General features: G+C 44.8%; 1 protein-coding gene across 2 annotated transcripts; it reads left to right on the top strand.

Annotated features, from left to right (window-relative positions):
* The first annotated feature begins 3,759 nt into the window (after positions 1-3,759).
* On the top strand, positions 3,760-20,452 carry SARS1 (seryl-tRNA synthetase 1). Of its 2 annotated transcripts, XM_082658794.1 has the most exons (12): positions 3,760-3,986; positions 7,941-8,011; positions 11,105-11,185; positions 12,333-12,491; positions 13,455-13,598; positions 14,339-14,494; positions 17,091-17,312; positions 18,269-18,398; positions 18,668-18,825; positions 19,081-19,152; positions 19,558-19,687; positions 20,024-20,452. In XM_082658794.1, exons 1-12 carry the CDS (start codon positions 3,851-3,853, stop codon positions 20,179-20,181), a joined length of 1,617 nt encoding a protein of 538 aa, XP_082514920.1. In that variant the 5' UTR covers positions 3,760-3,850; the 3' UTR covers positions 20,182-20,452. The 2 variants fall into 2 exon arrangements, with proteins under 2 accessions (XP_082514920.1, XP_082514919.1); XM_082658793.1 differs by lacking the exon at positions 19,081-19,152 and having other exon boundaries at positions 20,024-20,449.
* The last annotated feature ends 922 nt before the right edge of the window (positions 20,453-21,374 follow it).

Here is a 21,374-nt window from a genome sequence, read left to right as displayed (position 1 = left end):
GTAAAGAATGGAGACGGCGCTTGTAAGTGGTTTGTCTGCCACATGATGGTGTGCTGATGTGATTGGCCACTGCTGCCTTGGCAATGGTCTTATAAAAGGGTCAGTGAGAATTGGAACCCTGCTGTAACTTCTGGCCAACAACCGCATCACTGAAGACAGGCAGTCCCTTTGGTTCAATAAATCTAGAAGCTTTTCTTTGGTATCTAAATTCTCCCTCCTCCTGTGGGACTCAGGCTCTCAGAACCTGTGGCCATGCTGGAATTTCTCCCAGTGGATGCAGATAGCCAGCTTCCAAGCTCCAGCCTGAAGTTTTCTGTAGCCTCAGCAATACCCCGGGCAACTGCCTTTCCACCAAATAAATTTCTTTTGTGACAAAGGCCATGGAAGATTCTTAGACTATTCTAGAATCACTCAGAAAAAGTACATACCCCACTGACTTCTTTATTCTGACATCATGAATCTGAGTGCCCCTAGAGCAAACTCAAACTCTATTGACTTAATCATAATATTTTAAGGATCTCCTTTCTACACCCTTTAGTGTACCGACTTCTGCAGATCTTCCCTGCATCCTGCCAGGAACTCCTGAGTTATGCTATCGGGGTCACCTGTTGCTCCCCTAGCAACTTAGACACATGTTAGATATTTTTTAATAGCTCTATTGAAGTGTAATTCAAATACCATACAAGTCACTCATTTAAAATGTACAATTCAATAAATTTTAGTATACTCACAGAATTGTACACCCATTACTACAATGAAATTTAGAATAGACACGTTATTTTATATGGGAAAAGCTTTTAGCAAACTAAGGCTATAGCATTTTGCACAAGCTATTGGAGGAGGGAGTGTGGGCTCAGGAGACAAAATACTTAAATCCCATTAGGTTACTTAGAGTCCGAGAACACACATGTAACTCTCATCATGTAGGTGTCACCTGTATTGGGCTGGGAGTACAAATGAAGATTGTGGTGTATTCAAGGAGAGGGATTTCTTATGCCAACAAAACTTTTTTTTTTTTTTTTTGGTCTCACTCTACATTAAAGATAAGACTGACTATATTTATACAACAGAGACTTTGTAAGGGATTTTTCAGCTTTGTGAAATCAAGTTTTTGTCTCATCAAGACTGGTTGGATTTCCTTTTTACTCTGTATTCCAAGAGTTCGCAGATTGTTAGGGGATGGGTATCGCATGTCACACTTTTTTGTGAAATAAAAGCATATCTTTCAGCTGTTTTTCTTGAACATAGGTTGGATGGCTGGATGGGTGAGTGAGAAGTGGTAAATGCCCTTGAAGCTTAAACTGAAGAGAAGGATTCTGGAACCCCAGAGTGACGGAGAAAAGAGCATACTTGGGAGCAATAGGGACCTATGCTAGAAGCCTCTCACCACCTGGCGAAGAATCAGCCATCAATCAAAGCCTCAGTTTCCACAATAATAAAACACACCTGATGATGCCTTACCTCCCAAGATTGGGTGAGGATTGAAAAGGAGAACATATAAAACACTTGGAACGTCAGTTCCATTCCGTTCCAGTTCAGTTTTCCCTTGGGTGGCACTGAGGCCAGCCATATAACAATGTGCCTACAAAGACAGGTAAAATTAGCTTATTTGGGTATGACATGGATTATTATGGACTAGATGTGGATAAAACCCTAGAGGACATCAAGGACACACCATTTCCCAGAGCAGCTGGATTTTTCCACTTCCGTGCTTTCCTTCACTCTAGTTGAGGGCACTTAATCCCCTAAAACGAATTCCCTCAGCTGATTAGTTGTGACCCAACTTTGTTTTGACTGGGTGGTACCTGGGTTGTACTAGTGGTTAAATATTTTAAATATCACCCCTGCTTATAGGATCAAATCTAAACTCTTAAGAAGGAAAGTAGGAAGCTCACGTTACTTTGGCATTTCTATGTGTGAAGCCTGGACTAAGTTCTTTCATAACATTGCTCACCTGGTTCTCAGAACAGGCCAAGAGGCAGGTACTAGCCCCACTATAATGAGGAAACTGCATCTCCAACAGATTTAGTAATATGGCATACACACTAACCCTAACTGCACATCCTTATACTCTAACCACACTGAAGTTTTTACTGTCCCTCAGTCATAAGCTCTGTCATTCTATTATGTTAATTTGTTATACTTACCAGGTAGCATGAGCATTTTAAAGGAAGATGTCTGTAATCTAACGATAAAACTAATGGTGAAAATTCCTAAGGAAATTTGGAAAGGTCAGAATTTTAAGGCCATCCTTCCAATTACACTGATGACCTCCTTAAAGTATTAGCTCAGTGGCCCTCCTCCCCTAGGCCTGGGCTCCCTGCAGCCTCAGGAACACCCATCACTGTTTTGAAACTTAGCAAGCAATACGCTTTGGCACTGCCTTCATTGACTGAAGCAGACAGCTCCCACCACAGACTTGCCCTCAGAAGATTTCAGGGAAGCCAACCCTTTGAGGACAGTCTTCTTACATGCTTTCTTCAGAGCCTGTAGCTCCCAACACTTCCTTTCCACTGGTTTTATCTTTTTTTTTTTTTTGGCTGTGCTGTGCCGCATGAGGAATCTTAGTTCCCCCCACTAGGGATTGAACCCGCACCCCCTGCACTGGGAGCACGGAGTCTTGACCACTGGACCGCCAGGGAAGTCCCCCTTTCCACTGGTTTTAAACCTAACATTCTCGGTAAGAGGAACCTAGGGGGTCCAAACCCAGACAAATGCCTTTCCTAAGCCTCCCTATGGGTCTCTACTAGTCAGCTCCAGTACTGTCATTAGCCCTGTCCTACACCTCAGAATTGGCTTGGCAGAACCTTGTTGGGGAGTAGGATAGCAATGCCATATCCTCATGACAGGTGCACAAGCAAGTGGCAGAAGACCAAGGTCTTAGCACAGTTAGCTTTGGGGCATGGTGGGTGGGTCTCTAAACTCTTGGTAAAGTGGAAGGATGGGGAACAGTATGCCTATTCCCAAATCCTTCAAATAAGCTCTTGTTATCAGGGAGATTCTTGGATAACTTTGGCTCCAGTCATCAACCAGAATATTTCCCTGTAAAGGCCTGAACATTATAAAATTAAAATATGATGAAATCTTTGTTCTAGGAATTTTCAAATAGATACAAGACATGACCTCAATATCTTAAACTGCCTTCAAATCTCCTAAATATTTTCCCTTTGGAAAAGTCTACTCAAGTGTTTCTCTAAAAGATTCTCCAACCCTGTGATCTTAAGGGTTGATAAAGGGACAATTTGGTTCACCCAATAATCAGATTAAGAAAGGTATCCTAACTCTGAGGCAGGAGAGCAGGTATTTTGAACTGAGGTAATCTGGGGACTAAAACATGTAGCCACACTCTTGTCTCAAGACGGAGAAGAGAGCAGAGGTTCAGAGAGAGGGTCCAGTCTTAGGACCCAAGCTTGTAAGGTGGAAACTGGCATCTATGGGAGGTACCAGCTTCCAAGCCAGTGATTATACTGACAGGCCTTGTCTTAGATATGCCCTTTAACATGAGACAGAAACAGGCACTCATTTTTCTTCTATGGGGCAATTAGAGCCCCTAGAGAAGCGGGCACAGCTGGGGAAAACGCACACGAGGAGGCACAACCCGCCAGTGGGGCTGACTTGAACACATCCAGCGAGCTCACGCCCACCCACCCCGTCCTCCTCTGCGCGGCCCCGCCTCCTACGCAGCCGCTTCCGGCCCAGAGTGGAGGGCGGGCTGCACGCTCCCGTTGCGCCTGCGCGGGAAGTGGGAGGGGGGGCGGCTTGTCAGCGCGCCGGTGCAGTGCGGCAGTAACAGGGCGGCTGCTGTGGGACTAACCTCCCTTCTCTTAGTGTTGGCCCTGGAGAAGGAACGATGGTGCTGGATCTGGATTTGTTTCGGGTGGATAAAGGAGGGGACCCAGCCCTCATCCGAGAGTCGCAGGAGAAGCGCTTCAAGGACCCGGGACTGGTGGACCAGCTGGTGAAGGCAGACAGCGGGTGGCGACGATGTAAGTACCGGGACGCGCGGAGTATCCCCGGATGCCAACCGCAACTTCGTTGTTTGGACCTAGTTACCGCTCCTGAGGTTCCACCCTTCATAAGACCCCCTCCTAGGTTGCGGTGGCTCCGAAGCTGTCCCTGTCCACCCGGGGGGCCGGACCGACCCACTTTTCTCCTCCGTCCGGGCCCTGCGACCTCCCTTCCTGGCTAGCTGGGTGCGGGTCGCTGCTTCTGAGTCTGGGAAAGGAGCATGGCGCGTTCGCATCAAGAGCTGTCAAACCTTCAGCCTCAAGGATAGCCGGAAGAAAGCCAGGGGGGAGGTTTGGGGGGGGTTCCCCTTTCCAGCACTTATCTTTGGTCGCCTCCTGTCTTTTTCTCATCTTCAGCAAGGCCAGAGTGGTCTCCCTCTATCTTGATAGAATCAAAGGTTCCAACCTGACTGAGTCACATCTGCAGCACAGTAGATTCACTCCGTCCATATTGGAACCATTTTGGGACTGTGGAGGCCGCTCCTGGCTAAAAACAGTGATCCCGGAGCTTTTGGGAAGGCCATCCCCCTGAACTGTGGGCAAACTTTTAAGAACCGAGAATAGTCTTACGTAGTAGCTCAGACATGGGCAGAGGGGTGCGGTGAAGCAAGAAAAATCTTGTAATTATTGAGGCTGTTTAAAGCTTTCCGGTGAACACATTGGCAGAGTTGGGCTAGATCCTGGAACTGGACCGGGCATCTTTCATGAGGCTAAATAAAACCATAGAACCCTCTGCCTATCAATCTCTGCCTAGGCTAGCTGGAGTAGTCACTAACTGGCCGGATGCTGTCAAACACGTGATTTTTTGTCTGATGCAATAGGTCTGCCACCCGCAGAGAGACAGGTTTATGACAGCACACTGCATAGGCATTCGCTGTCCAAAAGCATGGATTTATATTAGGAAAGTTGATTTTCCTAAATATATAAGTATCACCCGTGTAGGGAGAGAGTCGAAGGAAGAGTTGGTATTGGGTACCAGGAGAATATTTGCTTAGCTCAGGTTGTTTGCTGATTCTGCACATCACAGTCAAGCCCAGTGTGGTGGTGATCCCACCACCTGAATCTGAATCTGAAGTTTTGGGTTGCAATGGAATTAAATTAAATTGGAGTGAAAAAACTAGACTGGACACTGTTTTACTGAGTCAGAAGTTAGAAGTATCAGATTTTTGTTTCTCTCTAGCCATTGCCCAGCTGCTAAATGACTTTGAATGTGTTACCTAGTCTCTTGGGTATAATGTACACCTCTGTGGGAAGTTCTGTTTTTTACCTGAGGAGTGGATATGTGCTGAGGGGATGAATTCTTCAGGGACAAGCTTGTGTTTTATTCATCTGTGTGTCAGTACCCAGGGTATACATATAGATACAGGATATACATATACACATGTGTACATATAATCCCAGTACCTAGCACTGCATCTGGTCCTTGTTAAGGGCTTGACAAAGGTTTGTTGAAGTCATGAATATCTCCTGTGTTCAGGGTACTGTGCTCTTCCATATGAAAAGCAGTTGATGTAGTTTATTTTCAACATATTTATTGATTTGATTCTTTTCTACTTGACATCCCTAACCAGTATTCTCTTTGCAGCTACGGGGAGTTAATGATTTTTCCCATTGCTGGCTGCTGAAGGTGGACATTGACAGATTTTGTTTCAAGATTCTTTTACATCTGAACCTCTGATCAGAGTTTAGGGTTCTTCTATCCTTAGCTGCAACCCAGAGCCACATTAAGAAATCAGACCATGTTCCCTGAATGAGGACACAGCAAGCTTCAAAAGGCCCTCCATTACAACTATACCCATTTGTCCGTCTGTAGACCTTCAAGGTTTAGGGCTCTGTGTAGAACACAGGAATCTGCTATGACTTGGAGTCAGAGCACCACATCAGAGTTTACCACAGCTCTTGTAACTTCAAGGATTCAAACTGTGATTTCTTCTTTTAATTCAGAGTAATATAATGAGGACACATTTGGGCATATAATAAGCATTTGTCTTGACTACTTCCAAAGTCAGTAGATTTCCATGTATCTTGAAATCTGCTACTAACTACAGGAATTATCAGTTGAAGTTGTTACTTCCTCTTAACCCTATTGCACATGCCTTAAACCAGGCCCTTATCATTGGAAAAACTTTCTAAGTGCTTCCTTTGACCCCAGTCTCAGCTAGTCCAGGGCCACACCTAGGACATATGATCCATATACTATCTTATATATTTCTGCTGTGGCATTTATATTATTTTTATATACAACCTTTTAAAATTTATTGAGATGTAATGTATTCAGTAAGTTCAGTAAAGTGCACAAATCTTAATGTGCAGCTTGATGAATTTTACAAAGCCATACACCCATGTGACCACCATTCAGATCAAGATCTAAGACGTTTGCAGTTCTCCGGGGAGGCTCCCTCATGCCCCTTCACTGTCACTTCCCTCCTCCAAAAAAACAGTATTTTGTCCTCTATCACCATAAATGACTTTTGCCTGATTTTGAACTTCATATAAATGGACTTATATAGTATATAATTTTGCATGTGACTTCTTTGTCTCAAAATTATGTCTGTAATATTATTCCATGTTATTATGTGTAGCAGTGGTTGGTTCTTTTTCATTGCTGTGTAGTACTCCATATATGTAAACATACCAACCAATTTCATTGATGGACTTTCAGATTGTTACCACTTTAAGGGTACTATGAATAATGTGCTAGGAACATTGTGTCTTTTGGTGGACGTAAGCACTCATTTCTTTTGGGTATGTACCTAAGGGTGGAATTGCTAGGTCACAGAGTAGGCACATGTTTAGGTTTAGTAGATATTACCTAATAGTTTTCCAAAGTGGTTGTAATAATTGATACTCCCATCAGTAATATGTAAGAGCTCCATTTGCTCTACAACCTTGCCCTTGATATTGGCAGTCCTTTTAATTTTAGCCACTTATTCACACTGATTCCAGAGATGGAGAACAGATTAGTGGTTGCCAAGGGTTAGACAGGGCAGGGGAAAGGTAATGGACTACAGAGGGATGATAGCAAAAGGAATCTCTGTGGAGATGGAACAGTTCCGTATCTTGAGTGTAGCAGTGGTTACACAGATCTACACATGAGATATCACACAGAACTACAGGCACATGCAAATGAGTACATGTAAAACCACTCATCTGTTCTCCATCTCTGTAATCAGTGTGAATAAGTGAATGAGAAAGTAGTTATATAGTTTGTGCTGAAGTTTAGTTTAAATTTAAAGTTTGGCAAAACTTCAAAGAATAGCCATGTCTAGGCGGTGTCTCATCTCTAGTCATCATTTTACCTGTCCAAAGCTTAATTTTTACCATATTGTTGCTAAAGCTTAGATTCAGGAGGTCCAGCTTTTGCAAATCAAGGTTAGACTGATGGATCACAACACCAAGATGTTAATTTGGGCCAGAATACCTATGCAGGCTGATTAGTGCACTGTCTTCCCCCAAAGAAACCAAAGTGTAAGAAATTGAATTCTTCTCAAGGCTGCCAGATGAGCGTTGTATCAAAGCAAAGGAAATAACATTAACCATTTCTAGCATAGAGAAGTAGCAACCAAGTTCATGGGAATAGAAACTTGACTGACTGCCTTTTTTTAGATCCTGGTGCATACCACATAGTTTCTCTAAGTGAATTTTAAGATAATTGAACAGGTTATAGTTATATGAGTATTTTCCAGTTTTCTCAGATGTGTTACTCTGTCTACAGTGGTATCGTCCAGGTTATGATACTTTTTAATTTCAGCCCCAGAATGGCCTTTTCATTGTCACCAAATGCTGGGGAATAACACAACTTTGTGAGGCAGATCCTTTAGCTCTGCCTGTATTTTGGCCTTGGGCTGAGATCAGTCCTAAGGAGCCAAGATTAGGAATGAGGTGTCTTAGTTATGTGCCTATCTTTGGTATATTGGGTTCTTTATTCTTCAGGCAGATTTCAGGCAGACAACTTGAACAAGCTGAAGAACCTATGCAGCAAGACAATTGGAGAGAAAATGAAGGTAAGAGAACTGACTAATACCCTTGAGAGCTTGAGCAGAGGTATTTAATCTTATTCTTAGTTAATTCATAATTTCTAACATAGTGTTTAATTCCATGAGCTACTGGATTTCTTACCAGAGGGGGAAAGTTATTTTAAAAAGAAGGAGAGGAAGGCAGGGAGGGAACTAAGAGGCATTTTCAAGGATCAGTGAGTCTATCTTCTGTCTGCAGGTATGTTTTAGTCCATTCTTGCTGCTGTAACAGAATACTGTAGACTGGGTGGCTTATAAACAGCAGAAATTTATTTCTCACAGTTCTGCAAGCTGGGAAGTCCAAGATCAAGGCACCAGCAGATTGGTGAGGGCCTGCTTCCTGGTTAATAGATAGTCTTCTTGCTGTGTCCTCATGGCAGAAGGAGCAGGGAGCTCTCTGGTGTCTCTTTCATAAGGGCACTAATTACATACATGAGGGCTCTGCCCTCCTGACCTAATCACCTCTGAAAGACCCCACCTCCAAATGCTATCACATTGGGGATTAGGTTTCAACATACGAATTTTGGGGGACACAGACGTTCAGTCTGTTGTAAGATAAGATTCTTGCCATACAAGTCATTCATTGTCTGTTCTGTTCTTAATAAAATGAATTCCACCAGTAATCCTTTCCAGTTATTTCTTGAGCTCAACCTACAGTGCCAGAGAGGTTTTCCTGTTGTAAATTTCAGATTCTTTATCCCAGTGTAGTCGTGCTCTTTATTTAAAAGAGCACAGATATTGAGTCCAAATCCTAGACTCTTGGTTATGTGACTTCAGGCAAGTTAACTTCTGAGCCTCAGTTTTCTTGTCTATGAAATGACAGTTCTGACACTAACCTTTAGAATACAATTGTGAGAACTGAAAATTTCTAATATAGAAAACCTGGCACAGTGCCTGGAACATTGTAGTTATTTAGCTATTGAGAGTAATAGTGAATGGCAAGTAGTACTGGCCTTCATCCAGTATATCCTTCCTGTCCTTGAAGAATGTTAAGTTTCAGCTCAGCTTTACTTTGGTAACCAGATTAGTTTGTTGCAGGGGAGGGGGGAGGTTGGTGGGGTTTTTTTTGCAGTACGCGGGCTTCTCACTGTTGTGGTCTCTCCCGTTGCGGAGCACAGGATCCGGACGCGCAGGCTCAGCGGCCATGGCTCACAGGCCCAGCCACTCCGCGGCATGTGGGATCTTCCCGGACCGGGGCACGAACCCGTGTCCCCTGCATCAGCAGGCGGACTCTCAACCACTGCGCCACCAGGGAAGCCCACCAGATTAGTTTTTAATCTTTCTTCAAAAATACGCTCTTAGCCTCTTAATCATTTTTTTAAAAAAACATGTTAATGCACCCTACAATCTGTCTCATTTTTAAGTTGTAAACCTCTAAAATAAACCAAAAAATTATGAAATTTAGGAACCTGAACCTGGAAAGACCATAACAAAAGGATTCCCTTGGGGCCTTCCCTGGTGGCGCAGTGGTTGAGAGTCCGCCTGCCGATGCAGGGGACGCGGGTTCGTGCCCCGGTCCGGGAGGATCCCACATGCCACGGAGCGGCTGGGCCCGTGAGCCATGGCCGCTGAGCTTGCGCATCTGGAGCACAGGCTCCGCAGCGGGAGAGGCCACAACGGTGAGAGGCCCGCGTACCACACAAAAAAAAAAGATTCCCTTGGACTCTAGCACCTTATCCTTCATGATATTCTGTATCCTTCTCTTTAACACTATTTTGTTACACTTTCAGCATGTGACAGGCTGTAGAAATTGATATTGATGATAATCATACAGTTTTCTTCCTGTGGAACTCTTGACACTAAGTCAGGTACATGTCAGCAACCCCATAATTATGTTAATTTCCATGTATACTTCTGCCTGAGTGTTCTTTGGGGCATATATACGGATAGTGCCAGCCAAGTATTTTTCTTAGCAAGAAGATGGTAGTATTTTCATCTGCGTTAATGTTCTTAGGTTCCCTTGACTGCTGGCCCTGCAAGGAGTGTTCTCTCTTGCTATCCATTGAGATAGTACTAGCAGTGCTTTAATTTGTATAGCACTTGAAAGCATTCAAAACCCTTTCATATACGTCTCATTTTGGTTTTGATCTTTGCTGTAAACGTGGAGTGTAGGTAGTACATTTGTTAACCCTATTAAAAGGGTAGGGTAAAGAGGCCTAGGAAATTAAGGGGCTTGCCCAAAATGGTGCCATCAGTTAGTTGCAGAGCCAGAACTTGAACTCAGAACTTGAATTTGCTGCCCTGAGGGATTATCAGAGAGGAAGAGGGCCTCAGCTATCTTGGCTACCAAATGGAACATCTTGAGATTTAGGCCATGTTTTTCTACCTCAGCAGTCTATGCCTGTTCTTATCAAGACTCATTCTGATATTGTCAGATTTTTCCAGCTTTTAAAGATGATTTTCCTTGAATCACTGTCTTCTCCCTTGCTCTGGATAACGATTAGAAATGATGATTTGGAAGAATATCATAAAAAAGGGTGAGGAGAGAAACTGGAATGGGAAAAAATCTAGTCCTGGGTATACCCTTGCTGTTTTGCCAAGTTGCATTGATTGCTCTAAACGTGGCTTTTTTCCTCAAAAATTGTGTTTCTTTGGCTTCCTAATATTCCTCATCCCATCCATTTTTCCTCTTAGCCGCAGGCCTAAGGGCTGGGTTTGTTCTTAGTAGGTAGATGGGGATTCACAAATTGACACACAGGTGTCTGCCCAGCGCTGGCTCCTGACCAGCACTGAGTGTTTTCGTACATTCTTGGCGTCATAACATCTATGTCCATGTCAGACATTTTCCTTCTCAAGTTCCCGATGGTATCAACCCTCTGACCTGGATTGGTTGATCAGTCTGTCCAGGATCAGAAAGCTAGACAGTGTCAGGACAGGGACTTGGAACGTTAACTTCTTGCTTCCAGTTCACTAATTTTTCTCCCATGCGTCGCATCTTTTAGAGACTAAGTTATGTATAAAGTTCTGTAATTAGTTTATATGATATATTAGTTTGGTGTACACTTATAAAACTATGTCAGAAATTTTTCTTTATAATTAGTTATGTTTTTGTTGTTGTTTGTTTGTTTTTCTTTCCCATAGAAAAAAGAGCCAACGGGAAATGATGAGTCCATTCCGGAAGATGTATTAAATCTCGATGACCTCACTGCAGACACTTTAACTGTAAGTTATTGTCATTTTCCAGGTTAGGATTTCTGTTGTTTTAGCTTTGTTCCTAGACAAGCAAGTCCTGACGCTCTGCTCCACACAGCACTGTGGCATCCTTGAATTTCTGCAGCTGGGACGTGTCCCCATCCCCTCTTGTTAATCTCAGTACTTGACTATTAGACAGCAGAGATGGAGACAGGTGGAATGGAAAAGTCAAGAGTAGGAAGAAGAGAAAAAAGGAACTGAACTATGTTTGGTTTAATAACTCTATTTCCACAGAGTCAGTAATTTTTCAATTTTTTGTAATTCAGTAAATATTCACTACAATGGGCCTAGAGCAGGAATTTTCAAGTCTTTTAGTCACTGAACCCTTTCTTAAAACCTGCAACACAGGGACTTCCCTGGTTAAGACTTTGTCTTCCAGTGCAGGGGGTGAGGGTTCGATCCCTGGTCGGGGAGCTAAGATCCCACATGCCTCACAGGCAAAAAACTGAAAAAGCATAAAACAGAAGGAATATTGTAACAAATTCAATAAAGACTTTAAAAATGGTCCACATCAAAAAAATCTTAAAAAACAAAACAAAACAAAAAAAACCCCTGCAACAATAGCAAGAGCATAGACCCGAAAAAGCAGAGTTGCTGTGCTTGAAGGGCAAGGTTGGGGTGCTATTCCTGCCCTGCCCTACCTGCTAAGGGTCCCCCCAGGAAATCAGAGTACAGTTTGAAACACCTGCAATAAGGAATACAAAACGAGCTTAAGACAAGGTCTCTTGCTCCTAATAAATTTATAATCTTCCTAGAGAACAGTTACATATAGGATATAATAGCATGCTGAATTGGTTTAATCAGGAATATCAGGAAGTGCAAGTTAAGCTATGGTATTAACACTCCTGAGATATACAGGGACAAGAGGAGTGGCCAGAATTGATCCACCTCTGCCTTAGGCACCCTGAAAGAAAATGCCAACGGATTTGTCGGGCAAAACTGTATATATCCGTGTGTGAAATAAATCTCAGTTCTTTGAAAGCCTCCAGTGTCAATTTTTAAAATGCTGTTACAAGAGTTATCATTAGAGCCCAACAAGGTTGGGGCAACAATCTTTTTCCTACTCTGCCCTTGACTTGCTGTGGCCTTGGACGGGCTTGGCCTTGTTCATCTACAGAACCTGAAAGTCTCACAAATCAAAAAAGTCCGACTCCTCATCGACGAAGCCATCCTGAAGTGTGATGCCGAGCGGATAAAGCTGGAAGCAGAGCGATTTGAGAACCTTCGCGAGATTGGTAACCTTCTGCACCCCTCTGTGCCCATCAGCAATGATGAGGTAGGCGTCGGTGCCACAGTGAGCGGCTGCCTTGCGTCACCCCTCTCCTTTGGGAAGGGGGCGGAGTGGGAGGAGGACAGTGAAAGTCTGGCACGCTCTGTATAATAGAAGCAGGCTCTTTGTGTATTCGCTCTGCCCACCAATTGAGAATTGAAAGAGTCAGATCCCTGCCTGATTGGGAAGTAGCAGAGACAGCAGGTAGGTGGAGACTCCTGGCGCGGAAATCTCTTCTAAATCAGGCTGCTGTCCTCCATTGCGTGTTGCCCATGGTAGCAGCTCATCTCGTGGGAGGGATCTGCAAGATCAGCCTCACCCCTCACCCACACCCTGCTGAGAAGCTGCAGGTTGAAGGGAAATCTGCATGATAAAAGTTTCCTGCCGAGTGGGAGCTTCCCCAGCACAAAGCTGCTCTGAGCCCAGCCTTTGTTCCCTGACACCCCAGCCGTGGCAGGGCCCATCTGTGCCTCTTTCATTCATTCCCTGGTGAAGGGACATTAAACTCACTGAGGGCTGGGGTGGCAGACTCAAGAGGTCAGGGCCCTGAGCCCACCCTTGTGTGGCCCTGGACCAATGAGAGCCTGGAAAAAAAAAAATCTGCATTCCCCTCCGTACCCCAGGCAGTGCAGATTGTCCAGGGAAGGGTTTTCCCTGTATAGGATTTTCAAGGAGTCATTTAAAAGGGTATAAAAACGAGAGAATACTACAGATCTTTTGGAAAATCATGATTTCAGTTCCATGGCTAGAATTGCCTCTAGGACTTTATAAATTATTATTTCTCTATTGAGCGCAGATTCTCTAGCAAATTCCTTTCTCTAGTCTCTGTACACAAGGGCCAAAACCTAGTGTTTGAGTTAAGCAGTGACTTCACAAAGCTCTAGTTCGTTCTTGGAATAGGGTTCGGAAAGATGGAGGTTGTAGAATTCAGAGCTCCTGCATCTTTGTCTCCTGGTCTCGTTTGCTTAGGACGCCGACAACAAAGTAGAGAGGATTTGGGGTGATTGTACCGTCAGGAAGAAGTACTCTCACGTGGACCTGGTGGTGATGGTAGATGGCTTTGAAGGCGAAAAGGGGGCTGTGGTGGCTGGGAGTCGAGGATACTTCCTGAAGGTAAGAGTCGGCAGCCAGTGAGGTTGGTTATAAAGAAAGAACTGAAAAAAAATTGCAGAAAACATAACCCACTTAAAGAGGCCCACAAATCCGCCTTTCTACTACAAACGTACTGGCAATTAGATGCAATTCTCTTTCTAAGGCAGGAGAGTGCTTATCAGGATTCCCTAGAACAAAAGCCACTGAGTGATCCTCCATAATGAATATGTTTTGCTGACTGAATTAGAACAGTCTGTGCCTTTAAGGAGCTCCGTGTAATTGGACAGTCAGACAAGTAACAAAGAGTCAAAAACCCTCTGTGATAAGTGCTCTGGTGTGAGTAGCCCAGGGTGCTATAGGAACGGGTAGGTGGAGGCAACACACCCAGATTAGCTGGGCAGAGGGCAGATGCGCTCAGGGAAGCCTTCCAGAAGGACGTGGTAAAGTAGTTTTGGAAACACTGTCCATATTGGTATGTTCTACGTATACAAATAAGTCCAGTGTTTTAAGAGTTAGCACAGGAAGACTCTCCCACGCACCCTGGGTGAACAGTCCTTTTCCCTTGATTGGTATCTTAAAGGGAATGCTCTTCAGATGATGTGCTGTGCATGGCTGTTAAGAAAGAGTCTCTTGAGTCAGTTGTTGGATCCATGGTCTTTGTGGCCTCCTGTGTGCCCCCAGTTGCCTCTGGGGGTAAATGCTAGCAGATGAACGTGATGGCAGCAGAACCCACTCACACAGTGCTGTGTCTGCTCCTTTAGGGGGTCCTGGTGTTCCTGGAACAGGCACTCATCCAGTATGCTCTTCGCACATTGGGAAGTCGAGGCTACACTCCCATTTATACCCCCTTCTTCATGAGGAAGGAGGTCATGCAGGAAGTGGCACAGCTCAGCCAGTTTGATGAAGAACTTTATAAGGTGAGTAGCCTGAGGCAGTATGGCAGAATGACTCCTAAAGGTATGAAGTTTAACTTCAAGGACACAGCAATGCTGTCCAGCAGAACTTCCTGCGATGATGAAATGTTCTATATTGTGGCTATCGAGCACTTAAAATGCAGCTAGTGCAACTGAGGAAGTAAAATTTTAATCTTTATGAATTTTAATTTAAATGGTCACATGTGGCTGGTGGCTACCATTTGGACAGTGCAGACATAGAGCCTATTTTATCTTTCCCCAGATAGTTTATGTGATCTATCTAGATTGAGCATGCTTTAGCACCATGAGCTTAGAAAAGCAGCTCATATATTATTATTAAGCTTGGACAAAAGGAAATTGTAGAAGTGGCTGATCTTCCCGTGTCCTCCCACTCCTGACCCCAGACTGGAAGCTTCCACAGGGGGAGACATACTTTCCTTTGGATGGTTGTGGCTTCCAGTTTGTGGCTCTTTCTCAATCATGAACCATCTCAGCGAGAGCCAGTGGATTTGAGTTGAGGTGCAGAAGGTGATTCTGAATCAACCAGCTTTAACATCAGCTGTAGCTCCCCCCACACCCAAAGTCTACGCCCAACACTCAGGATTTCTAGTGTCTCTGCTAACGGCTGCCCATCGCAGCTGAGGCCACTTCTCACCTGTCCCTCTCCTTCAACCCTGTTCCAGGGCAGGGGGGAATGACTTTGTTCTTATTGGCTGTTTCCTCCCAAAACCCATGTAGCGGGTAGTTAGACAACTGCTCCTGGCCTCATCTGATTTATCTTATGTAGAGAGATGAGTTTAACAGTCAGAACCTTCTTCCCACTAGGTCCTGTTGGTGAGTTCAAAGGTATGTTTTAATTCAAGATGCAGTGGGAAACAAAATGCTCTCTCCAAACACTGAGCATTGGTACAACCTTGGGGTCCTCCTCTTCTTCCTTTTAATGAGAGGAACATGTGCATTATCAGATGAGACCTATTTTTATCTTTTCCCTTTTTTTCTCATCTCAACTCCCAAGATTGGATGGATAATCACTGACAGAACTTTAGAAGGATGCCCTGCAGGTAACACCAGGGAGAAGCTTATATGGAGGATTATGAAAAATATTAGGTAGCAGGTGCTCTGCGTGTTTGCAGCATTCTCCATCTCTTACCCAGATGCTTCTTGGAGCCATAGGCAGGGAGAATCACAGGTCTCCATAGTGAGGAATTTTGGCTGGCACTTTTTGCCTAATAACCTCAGTTTATTAATTCTCTAGAGCAGGGCTGTCCAACTGAACTTTCGGCAATAGTGGAAATGTTTTGTATCTGTCCTATCCAGTGTGGCAGCCACCAGCCACATGTGGCTGTTGAAATGTGGCTCATGCAAGCCAAGGAATTAAATTTTAATTGACTTTAAATAGCCATGTATGGCTAGTGGCTATACCATATTAGACCGCAAGCTCTATTGTTTTTACATTGTATGTGACTAGCCTCACACGGGGCTAAATTCCCACTGTTAGGTAGCAAGGTAGTTTCCCACATTTCCAAACAGTGGCCTAGAGGAAGTTTCCTCCCCTCTTTTTTTTTTTTTTTTTTTTTTTTTTTTAGTTAAAGTAATACCACATGACAGAAAATTTGGAATTAGTGGGGGGAAATCATCTTCTTTCACATTACCTACTACAATTGTCATTTTTAATATTCTTGTGGGAGCTTTTTTTATACATGTATCATTTTCTCATACTTCTAATCACAATATATGTAGATTGCCTTTTTACTTCACATTATATCAGAAGCATTTTTCAGTGTTGCTACATGGTGTTCGTAACCATCGTTTATCAGTGGTTCCATAATATTACCTGGCATGGACATAGACTGCCCAGCGCTTCCCCTGTTGAATATTTAGGGGGCTCCCTTTTTTTTGCCATCAGTAAGTAATGTTACAATGAACTTTGTCCTGTCTATAGTTTTTTTTTCTTTTCCATTACTTTCTTCAGCTGAATACCGAAGTGATTCTTCAAGGATTACAACCCTAGATCAATCCATAAGCACCAAGAGAGCAGAGACTATCTCCTTTTGCCCCGCATTGGCAAAAAGGAGTTGGCTCTTACTACATGCCTCACAAACATTTGTCAAGTGGATTAATTTATACTGCTACCAGCTCAGGTTTTATTGCACACCTGCCATCACTGGCCACTATACATCATTTATAAGTATTTCATTTATTAGATAAAGTAAAAATAGTATCAGAGGGAATTCCCTGGTGGTCCAGTGGTTAGGGCTTCACGCTTCTACTGCAGGGGGCCTGGGTACTGGTCAGGGAACTGAGATCCCACAAGCTGCAAATGGTGAAGCCAAGGGAAAAAAAAGTAGTATAAGAATAGTTTGTCTTCTTTTAATTTGCATTTCTTTGATCTCTAGTAGGGACCCCATTTTGGACTGACCCATTCCCTCCCATGTCTTTTTAGCATCACCTGCTCACTCCTGGGCAGGGATTGAAGAAAATTCATCCTCCCATCACTCAGATCTTCTCTGTGTGATTTGTGTGATCTTTGTGATTTCTTGCTTGAGCTGAGGTCCTACTCCCTCACTCTTAACTAGTAAATATTACCCTCCTCTGACAGGTGATTGGCAAAGGCACTGAAAAGTCTGATGACAGCACCTATGAGGAAAAATATCTGATTGCCACCTCCGAACAGCCCATTGCTGCTCTCCACCGGGACGAGTGGCTTCGGCCAGAGGATTTGCCAATCAAGTATGCCGGCCTGTCCACCTGCTTTCGCCAGGAGGTGGGCTCCCACGGCCGTGATACCCGTGGCATCTTTCGAGTCCATCAGTTTGAGAAGGTGAGTAGGCAGATCAGGGTGAGGGATGGGACCCTTCTATCTCTCCAGGGCTGTTATAGAAGAGATAGAATCTGTGTTGCTCAGGCCTACCCCAGCTCCAGTCTTTCCTCTCGTTGCCTCCATCTGGGTTTCTAGGGAAGAGCCTGAGAAGCACATGGTGGAGCGGCTAGAGCATGGACTCTGGAACCAGGCTGCCTGAGTCCTAAGGCCAACTCTACCACTTACTGCTGTGTAACCTTGAACAATTTGCTTAACCTCTCTGTGCTGTTTCCTCCTCTGTCAAAGGAAGATAATAGTAGTACCTACCCCATTAGGCTACTGTGAGGATTAAACCAGTTACCACGTGGAAGGTACTTAGAACGGAACCTAGGGGTAAGACAGGAATAAAGACACAGACCTACTAGAGAACGGACTTGAGGATATGGGGAGGGGGAAGGGTGAGCTGTGACAAAGTGAGAGAGAGGCATGGACATATATACACTACCAAATGTAAGGTAGATAGCTAGTGGGAAGCAGCCGCATAGCACAGGGAGATCAGCTCCGTGCTTTGTGACCGCCTGGAGGGGTGGGATGGGGGGGTGGGAGGGAGGGAGACGCAAGAGGGAAGAGATATGGGAACATATGTATATGTATAACTGATTCACTTTGTTATAAAGCAGAAAGTAACACACCATGGTAAAGCAATTATACCCCAATAAAGATGTTAAAAAAAAAGAAAGAAAGAAAGTACTTAGAACAGTAGCCGCACGTTATGTGGGACGCTCTCTACACAAGCATTCGTTCTTGCTGCAGCCCCAGCCAGTCCAGTTCAGCCCCGATCTCTCACCAGGGCCCCAGCCCCGCCTGACTCTCAGTGGAATAGGAATAGGTCTTCATTGCTAGGATAATTCCCACTTCAGCCTTCAGTTTATTCACCCCGTCCCCTTGTCACTGTGCCCTTGGGTCCCTCTTTGCAGATTGAACAGTTTGTCTACTCATCGCCACATGACAACAAGTCCTGGGAGATGTTTGAGGAGATGATCACTACCGCTGAGGAGTTCTACCAGTCTCTGGGGATCCCTTACCATATCGTGAATATTGTCTCAGGTTATCAGCCTCCCTCTCCTGCATCCCACAAACACCACCCTGACTAGTTGAACTGCCACACAAAGAAATAGCTTACAATCCAATTAATTGCCCACATTAATTAAAATATCACACTCTTTTCCCTTGGGAGTTCTTGGTGATAAGAATATCTGGGCGTGATTTCCCTCCTGGGGATAACATGTGAACTAAAGAATTCTTTGGGTTTGCTAAAGGTTAGCCTTCTGAAATACCATCCCTCCTTCATGAATTCTAGGGGTTTTTCCTTACAGGTTCTTTGAATCACGCTGCCAGTAAGAAGCTTGACCTGGAGGCCTGGTTTCCGGGCTCAGGAGCCTTCCGTGAGTTAGTCTCCTGTTCTAACTGCACAGACTATCAGGCTCGCCGGCTCCGAATCCGATACGGGCAAACCAAGAAGATGATGGACAAGGTAGATGGCCCCTGGGGAGGCAGGAAGCAGGGCCTTCAGCTCAGAGTAGGTCCATCTTATTTCTCAGCCCTTGGAGGACATTATTTCCCAGCGTCATGGGAAAATCTGAGCTTCTCAGTCTAGACCAAAAAGGGAATCTGAAAGTGACTTCACTGAATCAGGACTGAGTCCTTTTAGATAGAAACCTGAATCTAGCTCTATTCTACAAGGTAATTCTAGCTTTTCTCTTCTTGGCTTTGTTTTCCATAACTCCAGATAAAGAGTAATCCCCATTTGTCTACACAGAACAAGTTGGAGGCAATGTCTCCCCTCTTCTCACCCAAGAAGGTCTGGGTTGTAAGCTTATCTCTTCAAACCCAATTTCCAGGCCCTAATCTTTTCCAGGTCAGGGACTTGAAAGGGGTTAAAAGGAGAAGCCATTGAGTAGTCTCTTCCCTCCCTCAAAGGGCCCAACTCTCCTCAAAATACTGGGACCTACCACTTGTCACTCATGGAGACATGAGGAATCTTCCTGGAGTTATCTAATAAGCCATAAGTTATCTAATAAGCCAACCAGAATTCAAAGGTTTAGAGATCACTAATATGGGTAGAACCTGTTTTTTATTTGATTTTAGATTTGGATTTGGATAGTTGCAGTTGGGGGAGTCTGGCTGAGTGGATGGTTCCTGGTCATCAGTAAGCCCAGCTAGGAGTTGAGTGTAACTGCTCCCTCTGGGGACCCTCTCCTCGCAGGTGGAGTTTGTCCACATGCTCAATGCCACGATGTGCGCCACAACTCGCACCATCTGTGCCATCCTAGAGAACTACCAGACAGAGAACGGCATCCTTGTGCCTGAGAAATTGAAGGAATTCATGCCACCAGGTGAGGCTCCCAGCCCAGCCCATCTTCCTCCTCTTGTCTGTCTTCCTGCTCTTCTAAATAGTAAGCCCCTTTCAGAATGCACCAAGTTTTCTTGTTCATACACGGCCCCCAAAACTCTGCCTGTCCTCTGGTGCTGGGCATTGCAAGGGGCAAGGTTGAAAAGTAGCCAGTGCCGGTATGAGCTTCTATTTAAATGCAGCTAAAATTCAGGCTGGGAAAAAAAAGGAATAAATGAAAGCAGTGCCTGCCTCTTTGTCTTGTGTAACTTTCCCCAGAGGTCCCTGGGCTTTGACTCTTGAGGAATGATGGGTAGTTTGGTTGGCTGTTTCCTTTCAGGTCTCCAGGAACTGATCCCCTTTGTGAAGCCCGCACCCATTGACCAGGAGCCGTCAAAGAAGCAGAAGAAGCAGCATGAGGGCAGCAAAAAGAAAGGGGCAGCGAGAGATGTTGCCCTGGAAAGCCAGCTGCAGAATATGGAGGTCACTGATTCCTGAACATTCCTTTCTCCCACTTTACCAGGCTTCCATTTCAATTAGCTGCAATCTCAGAGCCTGCCCACAGGCAGGGAAGCCAAGCACGCACCCGTCGCCCACCCCGTGTGACTGCATTGCCAAAAGGGGAACCATCTGCCCTGTACAATGCAGTGTTCCTCTTTTCTCGCTTGGGCATAGGATCTAATCACCAATGACTGATGAAATCATGTAATAAAGCACCTCTGAGGGAGGCCAGGACTCTTCCTCAGTCTTCTGTCCAGGGCTTGAACCCTGTCTCTGACAGTTCTCCCTGGAACCGTATTCACTTCTGCTTTTCCTGCTATATCAGGCAGGTTGTTCCATTTAGCAGAGAGCCTTTGAGAAGGTAGGTGAAGGCAGGGGTAGATTTAGTAAAGGCTCAAGGGGAAAGTGAAAACTGCGACTTAGACACACAGGCTTGCAGGGCAAGGGCAGGATCCTCCTTCGTAAATTTGCTCCTGCTTTGTTAAAGCAGTTAGGTAGGACCAGCTTAGAGACCTGAGTTGATATAAAAAGCTTCATAGCGGGACTTCCCTGGCGGTCCAGTGGTTAAGAGTCTGCATTTCCACTGCAGGGGGCGCAGTTGCGATCCCTGGTAGGGCAACTAAGATCCCACATGCCGCACAGCGTGGCCAAAACAATAAGAGTTTCATAGCACTTCTGTTCCCTAGGAAAGGCTCCATGGAGAGGGAAGGAGGTGGTGAGACATCAGGGTAGATGAGACTACATTTAATCCAGAAAAGCCCCTAGATTCAAGAGCACGGGGCAGGGCCTTACTCACAGCTGCTTCTCTCTTTCCACTCATCCCCAAATGGGAGACCAGCTGCCTGGCAGCTTGTGGCTCAACTCCAGAGGATCGATACAGCCCACAGGGCAGGGGGCTAGTGGGAACAAGGTTTTAGTCCTTTCTCTGGAGCTTCCACCGTTGCCCCAATAGCCAGTTCACGCTTTCTCTGGGGAGGATGATGTTTAGGCTCTTTATTTACCTGCTGCCTTTCATCTGCAATCTACAAACACTTTTAATAACACCAACTGTTAGTTTAGTGCTTCTCCCCTAGGAGTCTAAAATACTTCCTATAGAGGATCTCTTTTATCTTTGTGACAGTCCCAGACAGGAGGGTGGGGACATGATTATACCTCTTCCATCATAAGGAAGAGAGTACAAGGTGGGTAAG

Source organism: Grampus griseus (assembly GCF_964374135.1).
Source record: "Grampus griseus genome assembly, chromosome: 1".
NCBI classification, from domain to species: domain Eukaryota; kingdom Metazoa; phylum Chordata; class Mammalia; order Artiodactyla; family Delphinidae; genus Grampus; species Grampus griseus.
This window is presented reverse-complemented; position numbering and strand designations above follow the sequence as displayed.